The 22332-nt window shown below is 45.8% G+C and overlaps 1 protein-coding gene across 3 annotated transcripts in view; it reads right to left on the bottom strand.

Annotated features, from left to right (window-relative positions):
* Positions 1–22332, bottom strand: part of crb1 (crumbs cell polarity complex component 1) — a 54426-nt gene that overhangs the window by 10845 nt on the left and 21249 nt on the right. The window contains exons 1-8 of one of the 3 annotated variants that reach the window (XM_042322474.1): positions 20848–21031; positions 19059–20033; positions 13982–14532; positions 11493–11658; positions 9859–10774; positions 7332–7379; positions 6722–6844; positions 6222–6348 (exon numbers count right to left, since the gene is read on the bottom strand). In XM_042322474.1, the coding sequence (XP_042178408.1) occupies positions 6222–6348; positions 6722–6844; positions 7332–7379; positions 9859–10774; positions 11493–11658; positions 13982–14532; positions 19059–20033; positions 20848–20896 (2955 nt within the window). In that variant the 5' untranslated portion in view covers positions 20897–21031. Of the gene's footprint in view, positions 1–6221; positions 6349–6638; positions 6845–7331; positions 7380–9858; positions 10775–11492; positions 11659–13981; positions 14533–19058; positions 20034–20847; positions 21032–22332 lie in introns of those variants that run through there. The other 2 variants (XM_042322473.1, XR_006083483.1) reach the window with 2 other exon arrangements.

Below are 22332 nucleotides of genomic sequence, written 5' to 3'. Positions count from 1 at the left end.
ACACACACACACACACACACACACACCACACACCTACACACACTTGCAGGCATATTGACGTGCACATTCATGCACACACGGAATGGAAAGGTTTGCGTGTGTACAGTATGTGTGAGGTTATCAAGAGGTCACTTCTCTCTGTGTATCCTGTTAAGAGAGATTAGGTAACTATGTTTGGATACCACACAGCTCATCGGATGACTGGTAAACCCACCCAGTACTGACCAGTGACATAACTACTTGATGTTGGATAAATGAAGACAGGAAGTGAAAGGAGGACAAACAACAGATTGAAGGTGAAAAGACAGGAAATGTTTATTTGAAAACAGACAGAGAGATGGACATAAAGATGGACAGACAGAGAGATGGACATAGAGACATACTTGTTTAAAGAAGACACGAAAGAACAGACAGAGAGATGGACAAAGACAGACAGACGGACAGAGAGTCAGGCAGAGACAGCCAGACAGATGTGATGGATGACAGACAGACATAGAAACAGACAGAGACAGACAGAGAGCTGGACATAGAGACAAACATGCAGAGACATGCACATAGAGACAGACAGAAAGCTGGACATAGAGATAAACATGCAGAGACATGCACATAGAGACAGACAGACAGACAGAGAGCTGGACATAGAGACAAACATGCAGAGACATGCACATAGAGACAGACAGACAGAGAGCTGGACATAGAGATAAACATGCAGAGACATGCACATAGAGACAGACAGACAGACAGACAGACAGACAGACAGACAGACAGACAGACAGACAGACAGACAGACAGACAGACAGACAGAGCTGACAGACATAGAGACAAACATGACAGAGACATGACAAACATAGAGACATGACAGACAGACAGACAGACAGACAGACAGAGAGCTGGACATAGAGACAAACATGCAGAGACATGCACATAGAGACAGACAGACAGACAGAGAGCTGGACATAGAGACAAACATGCAGAGACATGCACATAGAGACAAACATGCAGAGACATGCACATAGAGACAAACATGCAGAGACATGCACATAGAGACAGACGGACAAAGAGACAAACATATTTTTAGGTCTAGACAACAACAGGGAATGTGTGACAGAGTTTCAAATGAATAAACGTTTAGGTGTGATCATTGCCTTCAAGGGCCTAGGGCCATCTCTCTAGCTACACCTCATACAGTATCAGGACAGTACCATCATCCTCAAGGAATACAAAGTATAAATGAACACGAGGCTTACCAGATATTGTAAGTGAGATTAATCTCAGAAAACACCCTATACTTTTCCAAAAGTGCAAAAGTTTTTCAATAAGAAATAACATTCCTTTCGGGAAATTGTGCTTATACACTGACTAGCTTGTGCAATTGCAAAACCAGTGTCTTATTTTCCATTTGTTCCATTTGGAAAATTCCCTTTATTACAGTTTCTGTCTAGCCCAGTCTAATGTACATTATAAACCAGGTGGTTCGAGCCATGAATGCTGATAGGCTGAAAGCCATAGATTATCAGACTGTTTACCATGGGTAATGACAAAAAACAAACATATTTTTACAGTTCTAATTACGTAGGTAACCAGTTTATAACAGCAAGGGGTTTGTGGAATATGGTGAATATAGCACGGCTAAGGGCTAAGGGCTGTAATCCAGGCACTCTGCTTTGTGTCGTGCATAAAGAACAGCCCTTATCCGTAGTAAATTGGCCATATACCACACCTCCTCGGGCCTTATTGCTTAAATATAATGCTACCTGCGTTGTGTTAGCATAGCGCCATCGCCCAAAGGATATTCATATTGCCATATCCAACAAAGAGCATATTCAAAAATCACACATCTTTATTAAAAAATATGCTGCCTATAGAAAACGTGTTGTTTTTAAGGCACAATAACAGCTCTGTGCTCTTTTCAGAAAAATAAGATAAATCCATTTAAATGTAGCTCACCTCAACAATATATAACAGAATTAAACCAATAACTAAGTTGTACTTTCACACATACAATACCGTTCAAAAGTTTGGGGTCACTTATAAATGTCCTTGTTTTTGAAAGAAAAGCAAATTTTTTATCCATTAAAATAACATTACGTTACGTTGCCTCGTAAGGATCCGCTGAAGACGAGTGGGAAAGCTGCCGTTACTGTCAATATTACTCGCCAACGTGCAATCATTGGACAATAAATTAGACGAGGTACGATCACGAATATCCTACTAACGGGACATCAAAAACTGTAACATCTTATGTTTCACAGAATCGTGGCTGAATGATGACATGGATATTCAGCGAGCGGGATATACGCTGGGGGGGTCTGTGCATATTTGTAAACAACAGCTGGTGCAAGTCTCTAGATTTTGCTCACCTATCTTATGATAAACTGCAGACCACACTATTTGCCAAGAGAGTTTTCATCTATACTTTCGTGGCTGTTTGTTAACCACCACAGACGGATGCTGGCACTAAGACCGCACTCAGTCAGCTGTATAAGGAAATAAGCAAACAGGAAACCGCTCACCCAGAGGCGGCCAGAGAGTTTAATGCAGGGAAATGTAAATCAGTTCTACCTAACTTCTATCAACATGGTAATTGTGCAACCAGAGGGAAAGAAATTCTAGATCAACTGTACTCCACACATAAAGACGCGTACAAAGCTCTCCCTCGCCATCCATTTGGTAAATCTCACCACAATTATATCCTCCTGATTCATGCTTACAAGAAAAAATTAATGAAGGAAACACCAGTGACTCGGTCTATAAAAAAGAGGCCAGATGAAGCAGATGCTAAACTACAGGACTGTTTTGCTAGCACAGACTGGAACATGTTCCGGGATTCTTCCGATGGCATTGAGGAGTACACCACATCAGTCACTGACTTTATCAATCAGTGCATCGAGGACGTCATCCCCACAGTTACTGTACGTGCATACCCCAACCAGAAGCCATGGATTACAGGCAACATTCGCACTGAGCTAAAGGGTAGAGCTGCCGGGACTCTAACCCGGAAGCTTATAAGAAATCCTGCTATGCCCTCCGGCGAACCATCAAACAGGCATCAAAGAGTCAATACAGGGCTAAGATTGAATCGTACTACACCGGCTGCGATGCTCATCTTATGTGGCAGGGCTTGCAAACTATTACAGACTACAAAGGGAAACACAGCCGCGAGCTGCCCAGTGGCACGAGCCTAATAGACGAGCTAAATCACTTCTATGCTCGCTTTGAGGCAAGCAACACGGAGGCATGCATGAGAGCATCAGCCGTTCCGGACAACTGTGTGATCATGCTCTCTGTAGGTCAACATTCACAAGGCCAGACGGATTACCAGGACATGTGCTCCGGGCATGTGCTGACCAACTGACAGGTGTTTCACTGACATTTTCAACATGTCCCTGATTGAGTCTGTAATACCAACATGTTTCAAGCAGACCATCATAGTCCCTGTGCCCAGGAACACTAAGGCAACCTGCCTAAATCACTACAGACCCATAGCACTCACGTCCATAGCCACGAAGTGCTTTGAAAGGTTGGTCAGGCTCACATCAACACCATTATCCTAGAAACCTTTGACCCACTCCAATTTGCATACAGCCCAAACAGATCCACAGATGAAGGCATCTCTATTGCACTCCACACTGCCCTTTCCCGCCTAGACAAAAGGAACACCTGCGTAATCACTAAGCTAAGGATCCTGGGACTAAACACCTCCCTCTGCAACTGGATCCTGGACCTCCTGATGGGCCGCCCCTCCAGGTGGTGAGGGTAGGTAGCAACACATATGGCACACCGATCCTCAACACGGAGGCCCCTCAGTGGTGTGATCAGTCCCCTCCTGTACTCCCTGTTCACCCACGACTTCGTGGCCAGGCACGACTCCAACACCATCATTAAGTTTGCAGACGTCACAACGGCCAGATTCAACCCCTTAACACGCCTGATCACCAAAAGCGACAACACAGCCTTTAGGGAGGAGGTCAGAGACCTGGCCGGGTGGTGCCAGAATAATAACCTATCCCTCAACGTAACCAAGACTAAGGAGATGATTGTGGACTACAGGAAAAGGAGGACCGAGCATGCCCCCATTCTCATCGACGAGGCTGTAGTGGAGCAGGTTGAGAGCTTCAAGTTCCTTGGTGTCCACATCACCAACAAACTAGAATGATCCAAACACACCAAGACAGTCATGAAGAGGGCACAACAAAGCCTATTCCCTCTCAGGAAACTAAAAGGATTTGGCATGGGTCCTCAGATCCTCAAACGGTTCTACAGCTGCAACATCGAGAGCATCCTGACTGGTTGCATCACTGCCTGTTACGGCAACTGCTCGTCCTCCAACCACAAGGCACTACAGAGGGTAGTGCGTACGGCCCAGTACATCACTGGGGCTAAGCTGCCTGCCGTCCAGGACCTCTACACCAGGCAGTGTCAGAGGAAGGCCCTAAAAATTGTCAAAGACCCCAGCCACCCCAGTCATAGACTGTTCTCTCTACTACTGCATGGCAACCGGTACCGGAGGGCCAAGTCTAGGACCAAAAGGCTTCTCAACAGTTTTCACCCCCAAGCCATAAGACTCCGGGATGCTGGCCTTCTAGGCAGAGTTGCAAAGAAAAAGCCATATCTCAGACTGGCCAATAAAAAGAAAAGATTAAGATGGGCAAAATAATACAGACACTGGACAGAAGAAGATTCTGGACAGAGTGTTATGGACAGACTAATCTAAGTTTGAGGTGTTCGGATCACAAAGAGGAATATTCGTGAGACGCAGAAAAACTTGAAAGATGCTGGAGGAGCGTTTGACGCCATCTGTCAAGCATGGTGGAGGAAATGTGATGGTCTGAGGGGGCTTTGGTGATGATTAAGATGGGCAAAAGAACACAGACACTGGACAGAGGAACTCTGCCTTGAAGGCCAGCATCCCGGAGTCGCCTCTTCACTGTTGACGTTGAGACTGGTGTTTTGTGGGTACTATTTAATGAAGCTGCCAGTTGAGGACTTGTGAGGTGTCTGTTACTCAAACTAGACACTCTAATGTACTTGTCTTCTTGCTCAGTTGTGCACCGGGGCCTCCCACTCTTCCTTCTATTCTGGTTAGAGCCAGTTTGCGCTGTTCTGTGAAGGGAGTAGTACACAGGGTTGTATGAGATCTTCAGTTTCTTGGCAAATTCTCACATGGAATAGCCTTAATTTCTCAGAACAAGAATAGACTGACGAGTTCCAGAAGGAAGGTCTTTGTTTCTGGCGATGTTAAGCCTGTAATCGAACCCACAAATGCTGATGCTCCAGATACTCAACTAGTTTTATTGCTTATTTAATCATAACAACAGTTTTCAGCCATGCTAACATGACAAAAGGGTTTTCTAATGATCAATTAGCCTTTTAAAAGGATCAACTTGGATTAGCTAACACAGCGTGCCATTGGAACACAGGAGTGATGGTTGCTGATAATTGGCCTCTGTACGCCAATGTTGATATTCCATAAAAAATCTGCCGTTTCCAGCTACAATAGTCATTTACAACATTAACAATGTCTACACTGTATTTCTGATCAATTTGATGTTATTTTAATGGACAAAAAAAATAGCTTTTCTTTCAAAAACAAGGACATTTATAAGTGACCACAAACGTTTGAACATTAGTGTACATACTGTATCTCTGAACAGTCAGAGACCTTCAGTCTGGCCCACGGCTCCAATTTCTAATTGGCGCAGTTTAGGAACAACCCCAATTGTTTTTTAAAGACTCCTTTCTAAGGCTAAATCAAGTACGTAGTGGTCAGCTGTCACGGCCAGATTCAACCCCTTAACACCCGGTTAAGAGAACCCTCTCTGGGAACCCTGGTGGTACTGTAAAACAGACACAGATATAACAGTACTCACACACGGTTTTTCATTGGACAGGCATTTAACAATGAAACACCCACCACCAAAAGTCTTAAGCTTCCACTACAAGCTACACACACACACACACACACACACACACACACACACACACACACACACACACACACACACACACACACACACACACACACACACACACAACACACACACACACACACACACACACACACACACACACAAACAAACACACAAACACACACTCTCTCAGTCGTCCTGCCCTCCCCAGTCGATCTCAGGGTCGTCATCGAGTCGCAGGATAAGGTAGGAGAGTAGCTGGAAGAGGTTCTGCCAGAGCAGAACGGCCACGTAAAAGTAAATGTCGCTTACGTCGATCTGGCAATTGTCCCCGGCGAAACTCATGTCACACACACAGTGGTACTTGTTGATGAGGTTTCGGCAGTAGCCCCCATTCAGACAGGGGTTGGACTTGCACTCATCCACCTCCTGCTCACAGCTACACAGTACAGACACAGAGACAGAGGCCGAGAGAGGGTCAGAAAAACAGACACACAACATCATGTGGTCTGTGTGTAATGTATGTGTTCTGTGTGTATGTTTTACAAAGTTCACCTATATTCTGGGTATATTTTCTTCCTTTATCCCTCCCATCCCATCTACCCCTTCCTCCCTCTGTTTCCTTCTCTTTCTCCCTCTGTCTTTTACTGCTGCCCTGTGAAGCCAGGTAGACAGTCACAGGACAGCTCTCTCTCGTGCAGTTCTCTACCCCTTCCCTCTATCTCTTACTGGTGCCCTGTGAAGCCGGGTAGACAGTCACAGGACAGCTCTCTCTCTGGTGCAGTTCTCTACCCCTTCCCTCTATCTCTTACCGGTGCCCTGTGAAGCCGGGTAGACAGTCACAGGACAGCTCTCTCTCGGTGCAGTTCCCTGAGTTGAAGCAGGTGTAGTTTCTGGTTTCATCTCCACAGACAGACACTGGCAGCTTGGGCCGACTGAGCAGAAACGCAAACACATACAGGACAACCCATCAGACAGGACAAACCATCAGACAGGACAAACCTTCAGACAGGACAACCCATCAGACAGGACAAACCATCAGACAGGCACACTTCTCTAGAGAGAGAGAGTGTGTGTGTGTGTGTCTGTGCGCGCGTGCGCGGTTGGGAGGCGGGCGGTGCCCAGGAGTGACAATGTGGGGCCGGGGTTATTGGGTACTTGTGTAAGGGGGTTTATTTGAGAACTAGGGGGAGTGGGGGGGTACTGTCTGTCTCCCCACTGGGAGACTACGGGGTTTAGGGGGTGATAGACCCCCTACTGCTCCTAAACTACAGGACATTAAACCAGAACTTAACACATCATGGACTCAGTCCTGCTCTATGGGACTTACAACATCCCATTTGTAGGCTGGTTGATATGGCATTTCTTGAAATAGGTAGGGAGGAGTGAGAGGACTAAGCAAATAATGAAAAAACAACTTACACATTCCTGTTGACTACTATGTACCATGGAATTTCCTCAACGCGATCACTGGAGGGAGAGAGATAGAGGAGACAGAGAGAGAGAGAGAGATACACAGAAGAAAAAGTTTGATTTAGGATGTAAACTCTTTAATTATAGCTTAGTGATGGAGGCTGTTTCAAAAATGTCCTTGTGAAGGAGCGATGTGAGATAGAGAGAGAGTGTTGAAAGTGCACGTGAGAGAGAGTGTTGAAAGTGCACGTGAGAGAGAGTGTTGAAAGTGCACGTGAGAGAGAGTGTTGAAAGTGCGCGTGAGAGAGAGTGTTGAAAGTGCGCGTGAGAGAGAGTGTTGAAAGTGCGCGTGAGAGAGAGTGTTGAAAGTGCGCGTGAGAGAGAGTGTTGAAAGTGCGTGTGAGAGAGTGTTGAAAGTGCGCGTGAGAGAGAGTGTTGAAAGTGCACGTGAGAGAGAGTGTTGAAAGTGCGCGTGAGAGACAGTGTGTGTTTACAAGATAAATGAATGGAGGAATTCCCTCGATGATGCTCCGAAACTAACAAAAGAGGAGAGGCAGTAGCACTGAACCACCAGGGAACTGATTACGCAGTACACTACAGCGACACACTAGAGCCATAGCCATATGACGTTTAGTACAACAGACATGTAACAAGTAAAACACGCAGTTCATGCATGGTTTCAGTGCCTTATACACATCTGAACATTTAGAAGATCTCCTTTTGCCTTAGTGTGTTGTAAAACTAAAAGGGAGTCCCGCTGGTGTCCTGTCCTGTATATCACTAAAAGGGAGTCCCGCTGGTGTCCTGTCCTGTATATCACTAAAAGGGGGTCTCGCTGGTATACTGTCCTGTATATCACTAAAAGGGAGTCCCGCTGGTGTCCTGTCCTGTATATCACTGAAAGAGAGTCCCGTCCTGTATATCACTAAAAGAGAGTCCCGCTGGTGTCCTGTCCTGTATATCACTGAAAGAGAGTCCCGTCCTGTATATCACTAAAAGAGAGTCCCGCTGGTGTCCTGTCCTGTATATCACTGAAAGAGAGTCCCGTCCTGTATATCACTGAAAGAGAGTCCCGTCCTGTATATCACTAAAAGAGAGTCCCGCTGGTGTCCTGTCCTGTACATCACTGAAAGAGAGTCCCGTCCTGTATATCACTAAAAGAGAGTCCCGCTGGTGTCCTGTCCTGTATATCACTGAAAGAGAGTCCCGTCCTGTATATCACTAAAAGAGAGTCCCGCTGGTGTCCTGTCCTGTATATCACTGAAAGAGAGTCCCGTCCTGTATATCACTAAAAGAGAGTCCCGCTGGTGTCCTGTCCTGTATATCACTGAAAGAGAGTCCCGTCCTGTATATCACTAAAAGAGAGTCCCGCTGGTGTCCTGTCCTGTATATCACTGAAAGAGAGTCCCGTCCTGTATATCACTAAAAGAGAGTCCCGCTGGTGTCCTGTCCTGTATATCACTGAAAGAGAGTCCCGTCCTGTATATCACTAAAAGAGAGTCCCGCTGGTGTCCTGTCCTGTATATCACTGAAAGAGAGTCCCGTCCTGTATATCACTGAAAGAGAGTCCCGCTGGTGTCCTGTCCTGTATATCACTGAAAGAGAGTCCCGTCCTGTATATCACTAAAAGAGAGTCCCGCTGGTGTCCTGTCCTGTATATCACTAAAAGAGAGTCCCGCTGGTGTCCTGTCCTGTATATCACTGAAAGAGAGTCCCGTCCTGTATATCACTAAAAGAGAGTCCTGTCCTGTATATCACTGGTGTCCTGTCCTGTATATCACTAAAAGAGAGTCCCGTCCTGTATATCACTAAAAGAGAGTCCCGTCCTGTATATCACTAAAAGAGAGTCCCGTCCTGTATATCACTGAAAGAGAGTCCTGTCCTGTATATCACTGAAAGAGAGTCCCGCTGGTGTCCTGTCCTGTATATCACTGAAAGAGAGTCCCGCTGGTGTCCTGTCCTGTATATCACTAAAAGAGAGTCCCGCTGGTGTCCTGTCCTGTATATCACGTTGGTGAAGTTGCATGGAGATGCATTGATTCAACTTTTATCTCATTGAAATGTACAAGTTGCAGAACCCATTTTCAAAATATGAAATATTGTTTCATGATGTTATTGTTTCCACTGCCAGTTATTAAAGTCTATTTGTAGACTATTTGTAGTCTATTTGTAGTCTATTTGTAGACTATTTGTAGTCTATTTGTAGTCTATTTGTAGTCTATTTGTAGTCTATTTGTAGACTATTTGTAGACTATTTGTAGTCTATTTGTAGACTATTTGTAGTCTATTTGTAGTCTATTTGTAGTCTATTTGTAGTCTATTTGTAGTCTATTTGTAGACTTCAAACTTAATATTTTATAAAATTAGAAACTCAAAGGGACTTAAACAAACTTGACAGACAAAAATAACATAAAAGCAATAACAATTTGGTGACAATGTTTCAGAATGAGGTGATGGTTTTCTGTTGCATTTAGTCCTTTGTATAAAAATAAATACTACATTTCATTCCATTCCTGACCCCAGCCATATGACTCACTTGCAGTAAGGTCCGGTGTAGTTCTCAGCACACAGACAGGCGTACTTGTTCACTCCATGTAGACACGTCCCTCCATGAGCACATAGATGGTTCTCACACACATCCACCTCCTCCTCACAGTTCATACCAGTGTAGCCAAACTCACAGGAACACTTGTATGCCAGCCCCTGAACGCTACAGTTGCCATGGATACAGGGGTTGGAGGCGCAGGTGTCTGTGTTGAGCTCACAACGGCGTCCGGCCCAGCCCTCGTCACAGCTACAGTTGAACAGGTTCCAGAGGTCCTGGCAGCTGCCTCTGTTCACACATGGGCTGGGCTGGCACACCGGGCCTCCACTGCACCCGTCCATGGGTGGGCTGGGGGATGTCCGCAGGAACTGCTCCTCCTGAGTCCGGGGAAGGTTGACCTCTGAAGGGCTATAGTAAGGCAGGGCGATGCCCCCCACCTCCACGGTCCCCAGGCACCCCACTAGGCTCCAGCCAGCCTCGGGCCCCAGCCCCCCCAGCAGGATGTCCACCTCCTCCCTGAGGAAGTCCAGGTTGCCCCCTTCGCTGCTGGAGGTCCCTGCCTCCTCCGCCTCCTCATCCAGCACCATGGTCCAGCGGGATGCCTCTGCCCAGGGGGTGACCATGAAGAGGTGGATGCTGTGCCACTCCCCGTCACTGACCCTCCTCCGACTGCTGAGGGACACTGTGGAGGAACCCTCCCCCACCCCGCTCTGGAGCTCAAGGAAGAGAAGGCCATCCTGCACAGACACCGTCACAAACTCCGGCCCACTCTCAGCGTGCAAGATGGCGGCGTGGCGTTTACGGGTGCGCATGCTGAGGGAGATGCTGGCCAGGCTGCGTTGGATACGGCCGTTACCGCGGTAAGACAGCACACTGCTGTCGTCAAGGAAAGTGGCGTTGGAAAAGCCTGTGAAGGAGAAGAAGGGATAATTATGTAAATATGTGGTCATTTAAAAAAAGGTTTTAATCCTCAATCATGTCATGGAATACGAACTACGGAATACAAGTAGTAGTGAAGCAATAAATCCAGATATAAACAAGTAACTGTTAAAGGGATTTTCATGAATGATTAGAATATTCCACCCTGAAACCATATGATTATGACGGGGAGTGATTCTCACGGCCTCCCCTAATCTTTGTTGAATGGGTAGCAGGACAGTATGTATGTAGGATACTTACTGTTTGTGAGTGATGTCTTTGTATTCTTGACTTTAGAGCGTTCTCTGAATAAAGTGTACTAACCTTTTGCGTAAACTGAGTCTTTGACTAATTATTATTATACCCAGGGTCTTACAAACCTCGGGGATTGGTCAGAGCTATTGATTGTTAGTTATTATCATTGGGATTGAACATTGTCATGACAGTAACAGAAAATCAGCCACAACAGGATGGATATGAGGAAGGTATGTGTGCTGGGTATACACAACAACACTGTATAGTGTGCTTGTGAATGACGGTGTTGTTTCTGTCCTTATTCCAGGACAGCTCATCACAGGGGTGACAGGGCAGACGGGCAGCCATGTAAATCATCAATAATCCAACCACAGGCTAATCTGGCCTAATCCCATTCCCACCTCACGGACGGATGGGCGGACGGGCGACAGATTTAGAGCAGAATGACTTACACTCGTATCCCTGGCTGAGGATGTGACACTCTGCCCGTGCGGGGCAGGGTGACAGCTCACACCACTTGACCTCCTCACAGCGCCGCCCTGCAGTGTTGGGGGGGCAGGTGCAAGTGAAGTCGTCCCACATGGAGTAGCACATCCCTCCGTTCTGACACAGGTTCCTCTGGAGAGGAAGAAGAACAACATAAACACATTATTATTATTTTATCAGAACTAAAGCATAGAGGGACAGGTTATCTTGTATTATTCATAAATGCTCATGTCTGACTGACTGGGTAAGAGAGCACAGCTGTACTAATACAGCTAGTAGCTTACTGAACACTTAGCATCGACAAGGCTTTCATAGAGAAAGCATCTCTGGTCTGCCATTATACACGAATCCTACACTGAATTTTCCCTTGACATAGACTGACCAGGTGAATCCAGATGAAAGCTATGATTCCTTATTGATGTCACTTGTTAAATCCACTTCAATCAGTGTAAAAAAATGATTTTTAAGCCTTGAGACAATTGAGAAATAGTTTGTGTTTGTGTGCCATTCAGAGGGTGGAATGAGCAAGACAAAAAATGTGAGTGCCATTGAACGGGGTATGGTAGTAGGTGCCAGGTACACTGGTTAGTGTCAAGAACCAAGAACTGGAGGTGCAACTCAATATGAGGAAGGTGTTCCTAATGTTTGGTGTACTCAGTGTAGTATCATACGTAGGGATTTGGGATGGAGATAGAGAGTGATAGAGAGGGAGATGGAGGACATTAAGTCAATGGCCTATGTTCTGAAATGACGTCAAATAATCTAGCCCTGACACTAACTCTGAGTCTAACCCTAACTCTGACTGACTCTAACCCTAACTCTGACTGACTCTAATCCTAACTCTGACTCTAAATTACTCTAACCCTGACTCTAATTCTGTCACTAACCCTAACTGACTCGAACCCTAACTCTGAGTCTAACTCTGAGTCTAACTGACTCCAACCCAAATGCTCAGTCTAACCCTAACTCTGAGTCTAACTGACTCTAACCCTAACTCTGACTCTAACCCTGACTCTAACCCTAACTCTGACACTAACCCTAACTGACTCCAACCCTAACTCTGAATCTAACCCTAACTCTGACTCAAACCATAACTCTGAGTCTAACTGACTCTAACCCTGACTCTAAACCTAACTCTGACTCTAACCCTAACTCTGAGTCTAACCCTTAACTCTGAGTCTAACCCTAACTATGACTCTAACCCTAACTATGACTCTAACCCTAACTATGACTCTAACCCTAACTCTGAGTCTAATGATAACTCTCAGTCTAACGCCAACTGTGACTCTAACCCTAACTCTAACACTGAGTCTAACGCTAACTCTGAGTCTAACGCTAACTCTGAGTCTAACCCTAACTCTCAGTCTAACCCTAACTCTGAGTCTAATGCTAACTCTGACTCTAACCCTAACTCCTAGTCTAACGCCAACTATAACTCTAACCCTAACCCTAACTCTAACTCTGAGTCTAACTCTAACTCTGACTCCAACCCAAATCTAAACAGTTGTCAGTATTCTTCTAGGTCCTTTTTCTCCACCAGTCCTCTTTTGTTTCTTTAATCACCCTCTCTACTTGACATTAAGTACATCACAGCACTTCTGTTTAACACCCTTAACCCTTAACCACCATTTCATTTGATTGTGTGGGATTGGTGACGTTCATCCTTTTCTAAGACAATGAGGACGAGTGAGATAATGAAGGCTGAGAAGGGATGGGCAGGGGCCAGACTGGGGCCAGACTGAAGCCAGACTAGTAGAGCATGGTTGGGATAGGCATGGGTGGCACAGGGCAGTGTGCAGAGCAGGGAAAGACAGGGCAGGACTGGGTATGGCATGGGGAAAGGACTGGGTATGGCATGGGGAAAGGACAGGGTACGACAGATGGAAAAGACAGGGGACAGAGTAGGACAGATTAAACACAGGGGACAGAGTAGGACAGATTAAACACAGAGGACAGAGTAGGACAGGGTTCAGAGTAGGACAGTTGAATGACAGGGGACAGAGTAGGACAGTTGAATGACAGGGGACAGAGTAGGACAGGGTACTGAGTAGGACAGGTGAATGACAGGGGACAGAGTAGGACAGGTAAAATATAGGGGATAGAGTAGGACAGGGTGCATAGTAGGACAGGTAATGGACAGTGGACAGGGTACAGAGTAGGACAGGTAAAAGACAGGGGACAGAGTAGGACATAGGCCTAGAGTAGGATAGGTAAAAGAAAACAAGGGACAGAGTAGGACAGAAAACAGACTAGGACAGGTAAAAGACGGGACAGAGTAGGACAGGAGAGAGACAAGGGCCAGAGTAAGACAGGTGCAAGACAGGGACCAGAGTAGGACAGGTAAAAGGCAGGGGGGACAGAGTAGGACAGGGAACAGAGTAGGACAGGTGTTAAACAGGGGACAGACAGGGAGGGGCAAGTGTAGAGAGGATTAAGGACTGATCAGTCCACTCACACTACAGGAGTCATCCCCAGTGCAGCCCGCTGTGACGTTAGCCATGAGTTCGACTGGATATGACGTCACCGGGGTGTCCAGCCTGAAGAATTGCAGTCTCTCTCCGTTGATCCTCAGGTCCTGTATACAGCCTTTGAAGTAGCCCCCGAACGCTGCTGACGCCTTCTGCTCCGCCAGACCCCCAACATACACGACATCTCCCATTTGACTGTCCACCGTCCTGACCTCCACCGAGCCCTGCTTCTGGTTGGCTACATACAGGACCATATGCTCACGGTCAACCACCATGCTCACAAAGTGGATGTCTCCGTCGTTGACCGCACTCTCACTGGTCAAGGTTTCAAAGTTATGGAGCTGAACTCTGACCCGTCCCTTGTCCAGCCACAGGCGCAGGTATTGGCTGGTGCTGTTGACGAGCACCAATAAGAGGCCAGCGTGGCGACGTGTGCGCAGGAAGAGGGAGACAGTGATGTCACTTCCTGGGTCGTCTGTGATGGTGAAGACGGCATAGCTCTGAGAGTCCTCACTGCCGAAGCGGGCCGTCACATACTCTACAGAGAGAGAGACGGGGTTAGGGTCATCATGTACTGTACAGAGAGAGAGACAGGGTTAGGACCATCATGTACTGTACAGAGAGAGAGAGAGACAGGGTTAGGACCATCATGTACTGTACAGAGAGAGAGAGAGACAGGGTTAGGACCATCATGTACTGTACAGAGAGAGAGACAGGGTTAGGGTCATCATGTACTGTACAGAGAGAGAGAGAGACAGGGTTAGGGTCATCATGTACTGTACAGAGAGAGAGAGACAAGGTTAGGGTCATCATGTACTGTACAGAGAGAGAGAGAGACAGGGTTAGGGTCATCATGTACTGTACAGAGAGAGAGAGACAAGGTTAGGGTCATCATGTACTGTACAGAGAGAGAGAGAGACAGGGTTAGGACCATCATGTACTGTACAGAGAGAGAGACAGGGTTAGGGTCATCATATACTTACAGAGAGAGAGAGACAGGGTTAGGACCATCATGTACTGTACAGAGAGAGAGAGAGACAGGGTTAGGACCATCATGTACTGTACAGAGAGAGAGACAGGGTTAGGGTCATCATGTACTGTACAGACAGGGTTAGGACCATCATGTACTGTACAGAGAGAGAGACAGGGTTAGGGTCATCATATACTGTACAGACAGGGTTAGGGTCATCATGTACTGTACAGAGAGAGAGAGAGAGAGAGAGAGAGAGAGAGAGAGAGAGAGAGAGAGAGAGAGAGAGAGAGAGAGACAGGGTTAGGACCATCATGTACTGTACAGACAGGGTTAGGACCATCATGTACTGTACAGAGAGAGAGAGACAGGGTTAGGACCATCATGTACTGTACAGAGAGAGAGAGAGACAGGGTTAGGACCATCATGTACTGTACAGAGAGAGAGACAGGGTTAGGGTCATCATGTACTGTACAGAGAGAGAGAGAGACAGGGTTAGGACCATCATGTACTGTACAGAGAGAGAGACAGGGTTAGGGTCATCATATACTGTACAGAGAGAGAGAGAGACAGACCAATTCTGATCTTTTGCCCAATTATTAAAACCAATTAGTGAAAAAAAGATCAGAATTGGGCTGCCTGTGTAAACACAGCCAAATACAATCACATGCACAGACACACTTACGCATATGCACACACACACACACACACACTCGTGCATGCAAGCACTCACGCATGTTTGCAAACATGCATGTGTGAGAAAAAACACACACAGATTGGCATGTTGGTGATCTGTAGGCATTTGAGAAGAAAGGACTTGAATTATCCTTACCCGGTGAGATTTGGTTTGAGCCACCCTGAGGGCCAAAACCTTTTTAGTGGCCTCTTGACAGCCTAAAGAATTCTACATATTTTGCAATGAGTAGAGAAAATATAGCAATTTTAAAGACATCTTTCTGCAATTCTACACATTTACCACCGGGTGGAGACAACATTATGCCGTTTTAAATCTACTTTACTGCAATTCTACACATTACCACCGGGTGGAGACAACATTATGCCTTTTAAATCTACTTTACTGCAATTCTACACATTTTGCTATTAGGTGGAGACAAAATGATGCAGTTTCGAAGCTAATTTCATTAAATTACACATATTTGCCATGGGGCAGGGAGAACATTTAGCAGCTTCAAAGTACATTTTCCACAATTCCACATATATTCTGCCATTCTAAACATTTTGTCAAGATTTATACCATGTTGATACGATATCTGGGTGACAAATAAAATTAATGGGGGCCCCCTGAATGTCAGGGCCCCTGGGTATGAGCCCGGTCAGTAATTCGTCCATGATTACTCCAAGTTTTAGATAGCTGGCTAGACTAACTTGCCTAGTAATTTATAGAAAATGATTTTTTATCTGACATGGGCTAATGGAGTGACTGTCAGTGACTGACATAACAGAAAAACTGCTGATGCACTACCACATTACACCTACTATCCTAACTCTGAAAAGTACATTTGACCAAGTCTATTTTTTTGTGAGGGGCCCCTTTTTTGGTGGGGGGCCTAAGCGACCGCTTATGTAGCTTATGCACAGGGCCATTCGGTGCAGCCAGGCGAGCTATAGTTCAAATCTACATATAGATGTGTGTGTAGTGTTTGTGTTTCTGTGTGTCTTTCCTTAAATACGGTCAGATTATTACTAATCTGCTTTGATGACAACTGGCTAATAATATCCCATATCCCTCTCAGAAAAACAAAGGGCTGAAATGACTTGCCTGGGTGTACTGTATACTCCGCACTGACATTTGTGTGAGTCTAGGATTGCAAATCAATCTGTGTTTTGTATTGTGTAAGTATTGTAAGTCCTTACATGGCAATGCATTACGTCATCGTTTCCAACACAGATTTCCTCCCTCCTTTAAGCCATTTATCCTTTCAGGGAGCTGATCTCTGAATGTGACTTCTGACTGCTCTGCTCTACTCTATTCTACACTCTCTCTGTTATGTAGGCCTACTAAGGATGTTCTGTTCAATACATTTGAGCATGGGTATGAAGCTATGTATGGCTCTGGTAAAGGCCATCGATGAAGGATGAAACATCAAGTTTTTAATAGTTGCTTAAATTATATAATACGTTTTTTTTGTTTTCACCTCAACTCAAGTTGGTTGAGTGCCCTCCACTTCTTCCCATACAGTTGAAGTTGGATGTTAAAATACACCAAGGCCAAATACATTTCAACTCAGTTTTTCACATTCCTGACATTTAATCCTAGTAACAATTCCCTGTCTTAGGTCAGTTAGGATCGCCACTTTATTTTAAGAATGTGAAATGTCAGAATAATAGTACAGAGAATAATTTATTTCAGCTTTTATTTCTTTCATTACATTCCCAATGGGTCAGAAGTTTAAATACACTCAATTAGTATTTGGTAGCATTGCTTTAATTTGTTTCGCTTGGGTCAAACGTTTCGGGTAGCCTCCCACAAAGCTTCCCACAATAAATTGGGGGAATTATGGCTCATTCCTCCTGACAGGAGCTGGTGTAACTGAGTCAGGTTTGTGGACCTCCTTGCTCGCACACGCCTTTTCAGTTCTGCCTACACATTTTCTATGGGATTGAGGTCAAGGCTTTGTGATGGCCAGTCCAATACCTTGACTTTGTTATCCTTAAGCCATTTTGCCACAACGTTGGAAGTATTCTTGGGGTCATTGTCCATTTGGAAGACCCATTTGCGACCAAGCTTTAACTTCCTGACTGATGTCTTGAGATGTTGCTTCAATATATCCACATCATTTTCCTTCCACATGATGCCATCTATTTTGTGAAGTGCGCCAGTCCCTCCTGCAGCAAAGCACCCCCACAATATGATGCTGCCACGCTGTGCTTCACAATTGGAATGGTGTTTTTTAATTTTTAATTGTACCTTTATTTAACCAGGCAAGTCAGTTAAGAACACATTCTTATTTTCAATGACGGCCTGGGAACAGTGGGTTAACTGCCTGTTCAGGGGCAGAACGACAGATTTGTACCTTGTCAGCTCGGGGGTTTGAACTCACAACCTTCCGGTTACTAGTCCAACGCTCTAACCACTAGGCTACCCTGCCGCCCGTTCTTTGGCTTGCAAGCCTCCCCATTTTTCCTCCAAACATAACGATGGTCATTATGGCCGAACAGTTCTATTTTTGTTTCATCAGACCAGAGGACATTTCTCCAAAAAGTATGATCTTTGTCCCCATGTGCAGTTGCTTTTTTATGGCGGTTTTGGAGCAGTGTCTTCTTCCTTGCTGAGCGGCCTTTCAGGTTATGTTGATATAGGACTCGTTTTACTGTGGATATAGATACTTTTGTACCTGTTTCCTCCAGCATCTTCACAAGGTCCTTTGCTGTTGTTCTGGGATTGATTTTCACTTTTCGCATCAAAGTACGTTCATCTCTAGGAGACAGAACACGTCATCTTCCTTCCTGAGCGGTATGGCGGCTATGTGATCCATTGGTGTTTATACTTGCGACTATTGTTTGTACAGATGAACATGGTACCTTCAGGTGTTTGGAAATTGCTCCCAAGGATGAACCAGACTTCTGGAGGTCTACAATTGTTCTTCTGTGGTCTTGGCTGATTTCTTTTGATTTTCCCATGATGTCAAGCAAAGAGGCACTGAGTTTGAAGGTAGGCCTTGAAATACATCCACAGGTACACCTCCAATTGACTCGAATTATGTCAATTAGCCTAACAGAAGCTTTTAGCTTCTAACTTCTGACCCACTGTAATTGTGATACAGTGAATTATAAGTGAAATAATCTGTCTGTGAACAATTGTTGGAAAAATTACTTGTGTCATACAAAAAGTAGATGTCCTAACCAACTTGCCAAAACTATAGTTTGTTAACAATACATTTGTGGAGTGGTTGAAAAACACGTTTTAATGACTCCAACCTAAGTTCAACCTAACCAACCTAATGTAAATTTCCGACTTCAACAGTATGTAAGTAATGGGCAAAACTAGCCCTTGAAATTAGAGAAGATCTCGGGGGCTCCCATACCTTTTTCTCACTACCCATATCCTCCTCCACTCATTCCTCCATTCTTACCCTCAGCACAGTCGTGACCTTCGTATGGCCGGGGGCACCGGCACTGGTAGCTCTGCCACAGGTTGATGCACTGTCCTCTGTTCTCACAGGGGCTGTCCTGGCATCGGTCCCTGTGGCTGCAGCCTGCAGTCACGTTCACTGCCGAGTCGCTCAGCCACTCCTCCGGAACCACCAGCTGGGAGTCCACAAACACGTCCCGCAGACAGCCAATGAAGGCCGGGACTGGGACCAGGGCGCCTCCTGCCTCCACCACCCCGCCAATGAAAGTGTTCTGGAGGGGAGACTCTGGAAGATCCGCCCCAGCCAGGGTGCCATTGACCCGGGCTTCGCTCTCACAGTCCTGCTCCTGACAGACCCCACCATCCAGGAGCCTGAGGCTGAGCAGACCGTCCTCCAGCACAGCCTTCACAGAGTGCCACTCCCCATCAGTCACATTAAGAGGGAGCTCCAGGGTCTGCCTAAGTTGCAGGGCCTCTCCCTCTTCCCCACCCCCAGCCAAGGCTTCCCTCCTCAGGCTGAGTATCAGCTGGCCCCCCAGTAGCTCCAGACCCAGGACCAGCCCTCCACTGCTCCGCTGGAAGAGCACGGCCCTGGGCAGCACTGTCCGGAAGCTCAGGGTGATGTTGCATGAGGCCTCCGCGGCCAGCAGTGGGCTCTGCAACAGCAAATAGCCTTTCTGCTCGAAGGAGAAGGCTGTGGGGGTCTGGCAGAGAGGCCCGGTGAGGCCCGGGGGGCAGAGGCAGGAGTAGCCATGATGGCCGTCGCTCAGGAAGGGAGAACACGAGCCCTGGTTCTGACACTCGTGGCCCTCACAGCCCACCATAGCCTCGCTGCAGTTCTGTCCCCCGTACAGGAACTCATCTTGGTTCTGCGGAGAGCAGTGGCACACATAGCCCCCCACAAGGCTCTCACACTGACCCCCGTTCTCACAAGGGCTGGGGTCACACGTGTCCACTACCTCCTCACAAAGAGTACCTGGAAGAGAAGGGAGACTGGGTGATGATGTAGGTCGATAATACTACAATCAGTAGAAATTAGTCTGTGGAGGAATGGAAATCAAAGTACGTTATTACTTTTTCTCTAAGAGCTGGTACCAGGCGTGAAATATTCACTCTTCACATTTCCTGCTATTCTAGTACAGAAAATATACTTCTTCTCCTCACCTTTTGAAGCACTATTTTGAATCATGAATAATGTACAGTATATAACTTATTGAGGCACATGACCACATTATAACTTGTTACTGGAGACACATGTAAACCTTCACCATAAACAATATAACTTCTTACTGGAGACACATGTAAATCTTCACCATAAACACGTCTTCCGTTGTACTGTACATGATGAGTGATTTTAAGCTCTAGACTTAAGGAAGCTTCCTGCGGTGCCACCCTTCCCATGATGCTATCTGTGAGCTAAAGCTCGCCATCCTCTCCACCATGTCAAGTTAATACTCAAACCTAACTGGACTATCGTGTGCCTGTTGCATAATGATAAGTCTTTGGGCAACCTCTGGTCCACAGACCCAATAGACACATCCAATCATATATACAGTGGAAAACCACATAGTAACAAAAGCTACGACACGAAGACGTTTTCTCAATCTTTGCAAAAACAAACAGCAAAAGCGGGGATCAATAATCACTTCATACAATTTATTTCAATGAGATTGATAAGTATAACAAGGTCATTAGCAGCATACAGTAGTATATTGTTATTGACAACAAACAAACAAACATGAGGCATAAAGAACTATCTATAACCTATAACCTATAACCTACACACATACCTGCACTTAGCAATAGAATGCTCCAAATCCATACTACCACTTGCAGCATTGCGCCGGTTTTCGAGGTTTCCCACCAATAACTATACACTCGTCTTGATGTCAACTACCACTGAGTGTTCCATCCCATTGTGACCACAGGTCATCATAGTAGCCAACAGTCCCTGTCCTCTGGTCTCCAGCCATACACAACTGAACACAGTGCTGAGTCCTTCTGCAGGGAGTACTTCAGGGAAGCCAGATCCTCAGGATTAACACTAATGCAATTACAGAGTGAACACTGGTGACTGCTGGGGGAGTCAATTATAGACACAGCCACTGGTCTTACCTGCTGGGCCTTACAGGCAGATCACAGGACTGCATATGCAGCAGGATGAATAGAATAGAGCGCTAATGGTAGCCTAGTGGTTAGAGCGTTTAGCCAGTAACCAAAAGGTTGCTGGATCGAATCCCCGTTCTGCCGCCGAGCAAGGCAGTTAACCCACTGTTTCCCGGGCGCTGAAGACATGGATGTTGATTATGGCAGCCCCCCGCACCTCTCTGATTCAGAGGGGTTGGGTTAAATGCAGAACACACATTTCAGTTGTACAACTGACTAGGTATCCACCTTTCCCTAATGGGTGAAAACTGTGAGTCGGCCCAAGCTACAGGTGCATGTCATATAGTTATGAAACAGAGTTGGTTGTTGGGGGTGACCTAAACAATAGGCTGGACCAGTATCCATACTTATGGTTGTCATATTTTAGCATTTAGCAAATGAGCATGCTTATGGGAGTGCCTAGCCTCATCGAGCAGAAATTTGAAACTTTGATGGGTAATGACAGTGATCAGAAATCATTCATAATGTGTTTCAATGGACATTACCTGTGGTTCCTAGTTCATAATGTGTTTCAATGGGACATTACCTGTGGTTCCTGGTTCATAATGTGTTTCAATGGGACATTACCTGTGGTTCCTGGTTCATAATGTGTTTCAATGGACATTACCTGTGGTTCCTGGTTCATAATGTGTTTCAATGGGACATTACCTGTGGTTCCTAGTTCATAATGTGTTTCAATGGACATTACCTGTGGTTCCTAGTTCATAATGTGTTTCAATGGGACATTACCTGTGGTTCCTAGTTCATAATGTGTTTCAATGGGACATTACCTGTGGTTCCTGGTTCATAATGTGTTTCAATGGGACATTACCTGTGGTTCCTGGTTCATAATGTGTTTCAATGGGACATTACCTGTGGTTCCTGGTTCATAATGTGTTTCAATGGACATTACCTGTGGTTCCTGGTTCATAATGTGTTTCAATGGGACATTACCTGTGGTTCCTGGTTCATAATGTGTTTCAATGGGACATTACCTGTGGTTCCTGGTTCATAATGTGTTTCAATGGACATTACCTGTGGTTCCTGGTTCATAATGTGTTTCAATGGGACATTACCTGTGGTTCCTAGTTCATAATGTGTTTCAATGGACATTACCTGTGGTTCCTGGT

Source organism: Oncorhynchus tshawytscha, linkage group LG05, assembly GCF_018296145.1.
Source record: "Oncorhynchus tshawytscha isolate Ot180627B linkage group LG05, Otsh_v2.0, whole genome shotgun sequence".
Taxonomy (NCBI): Eukaryota; Metazoa; Chordata; class Actinopteri; order Salmoniformes; family Salmonidae; genus Oncorhynchus; species Oncorhynchus tshawytscha.
The sequence above is the reverse complement of the archived record's forward strand: the minus strand, read 5'-3'. Positions and strand labels throughout refer to the sequence as shown.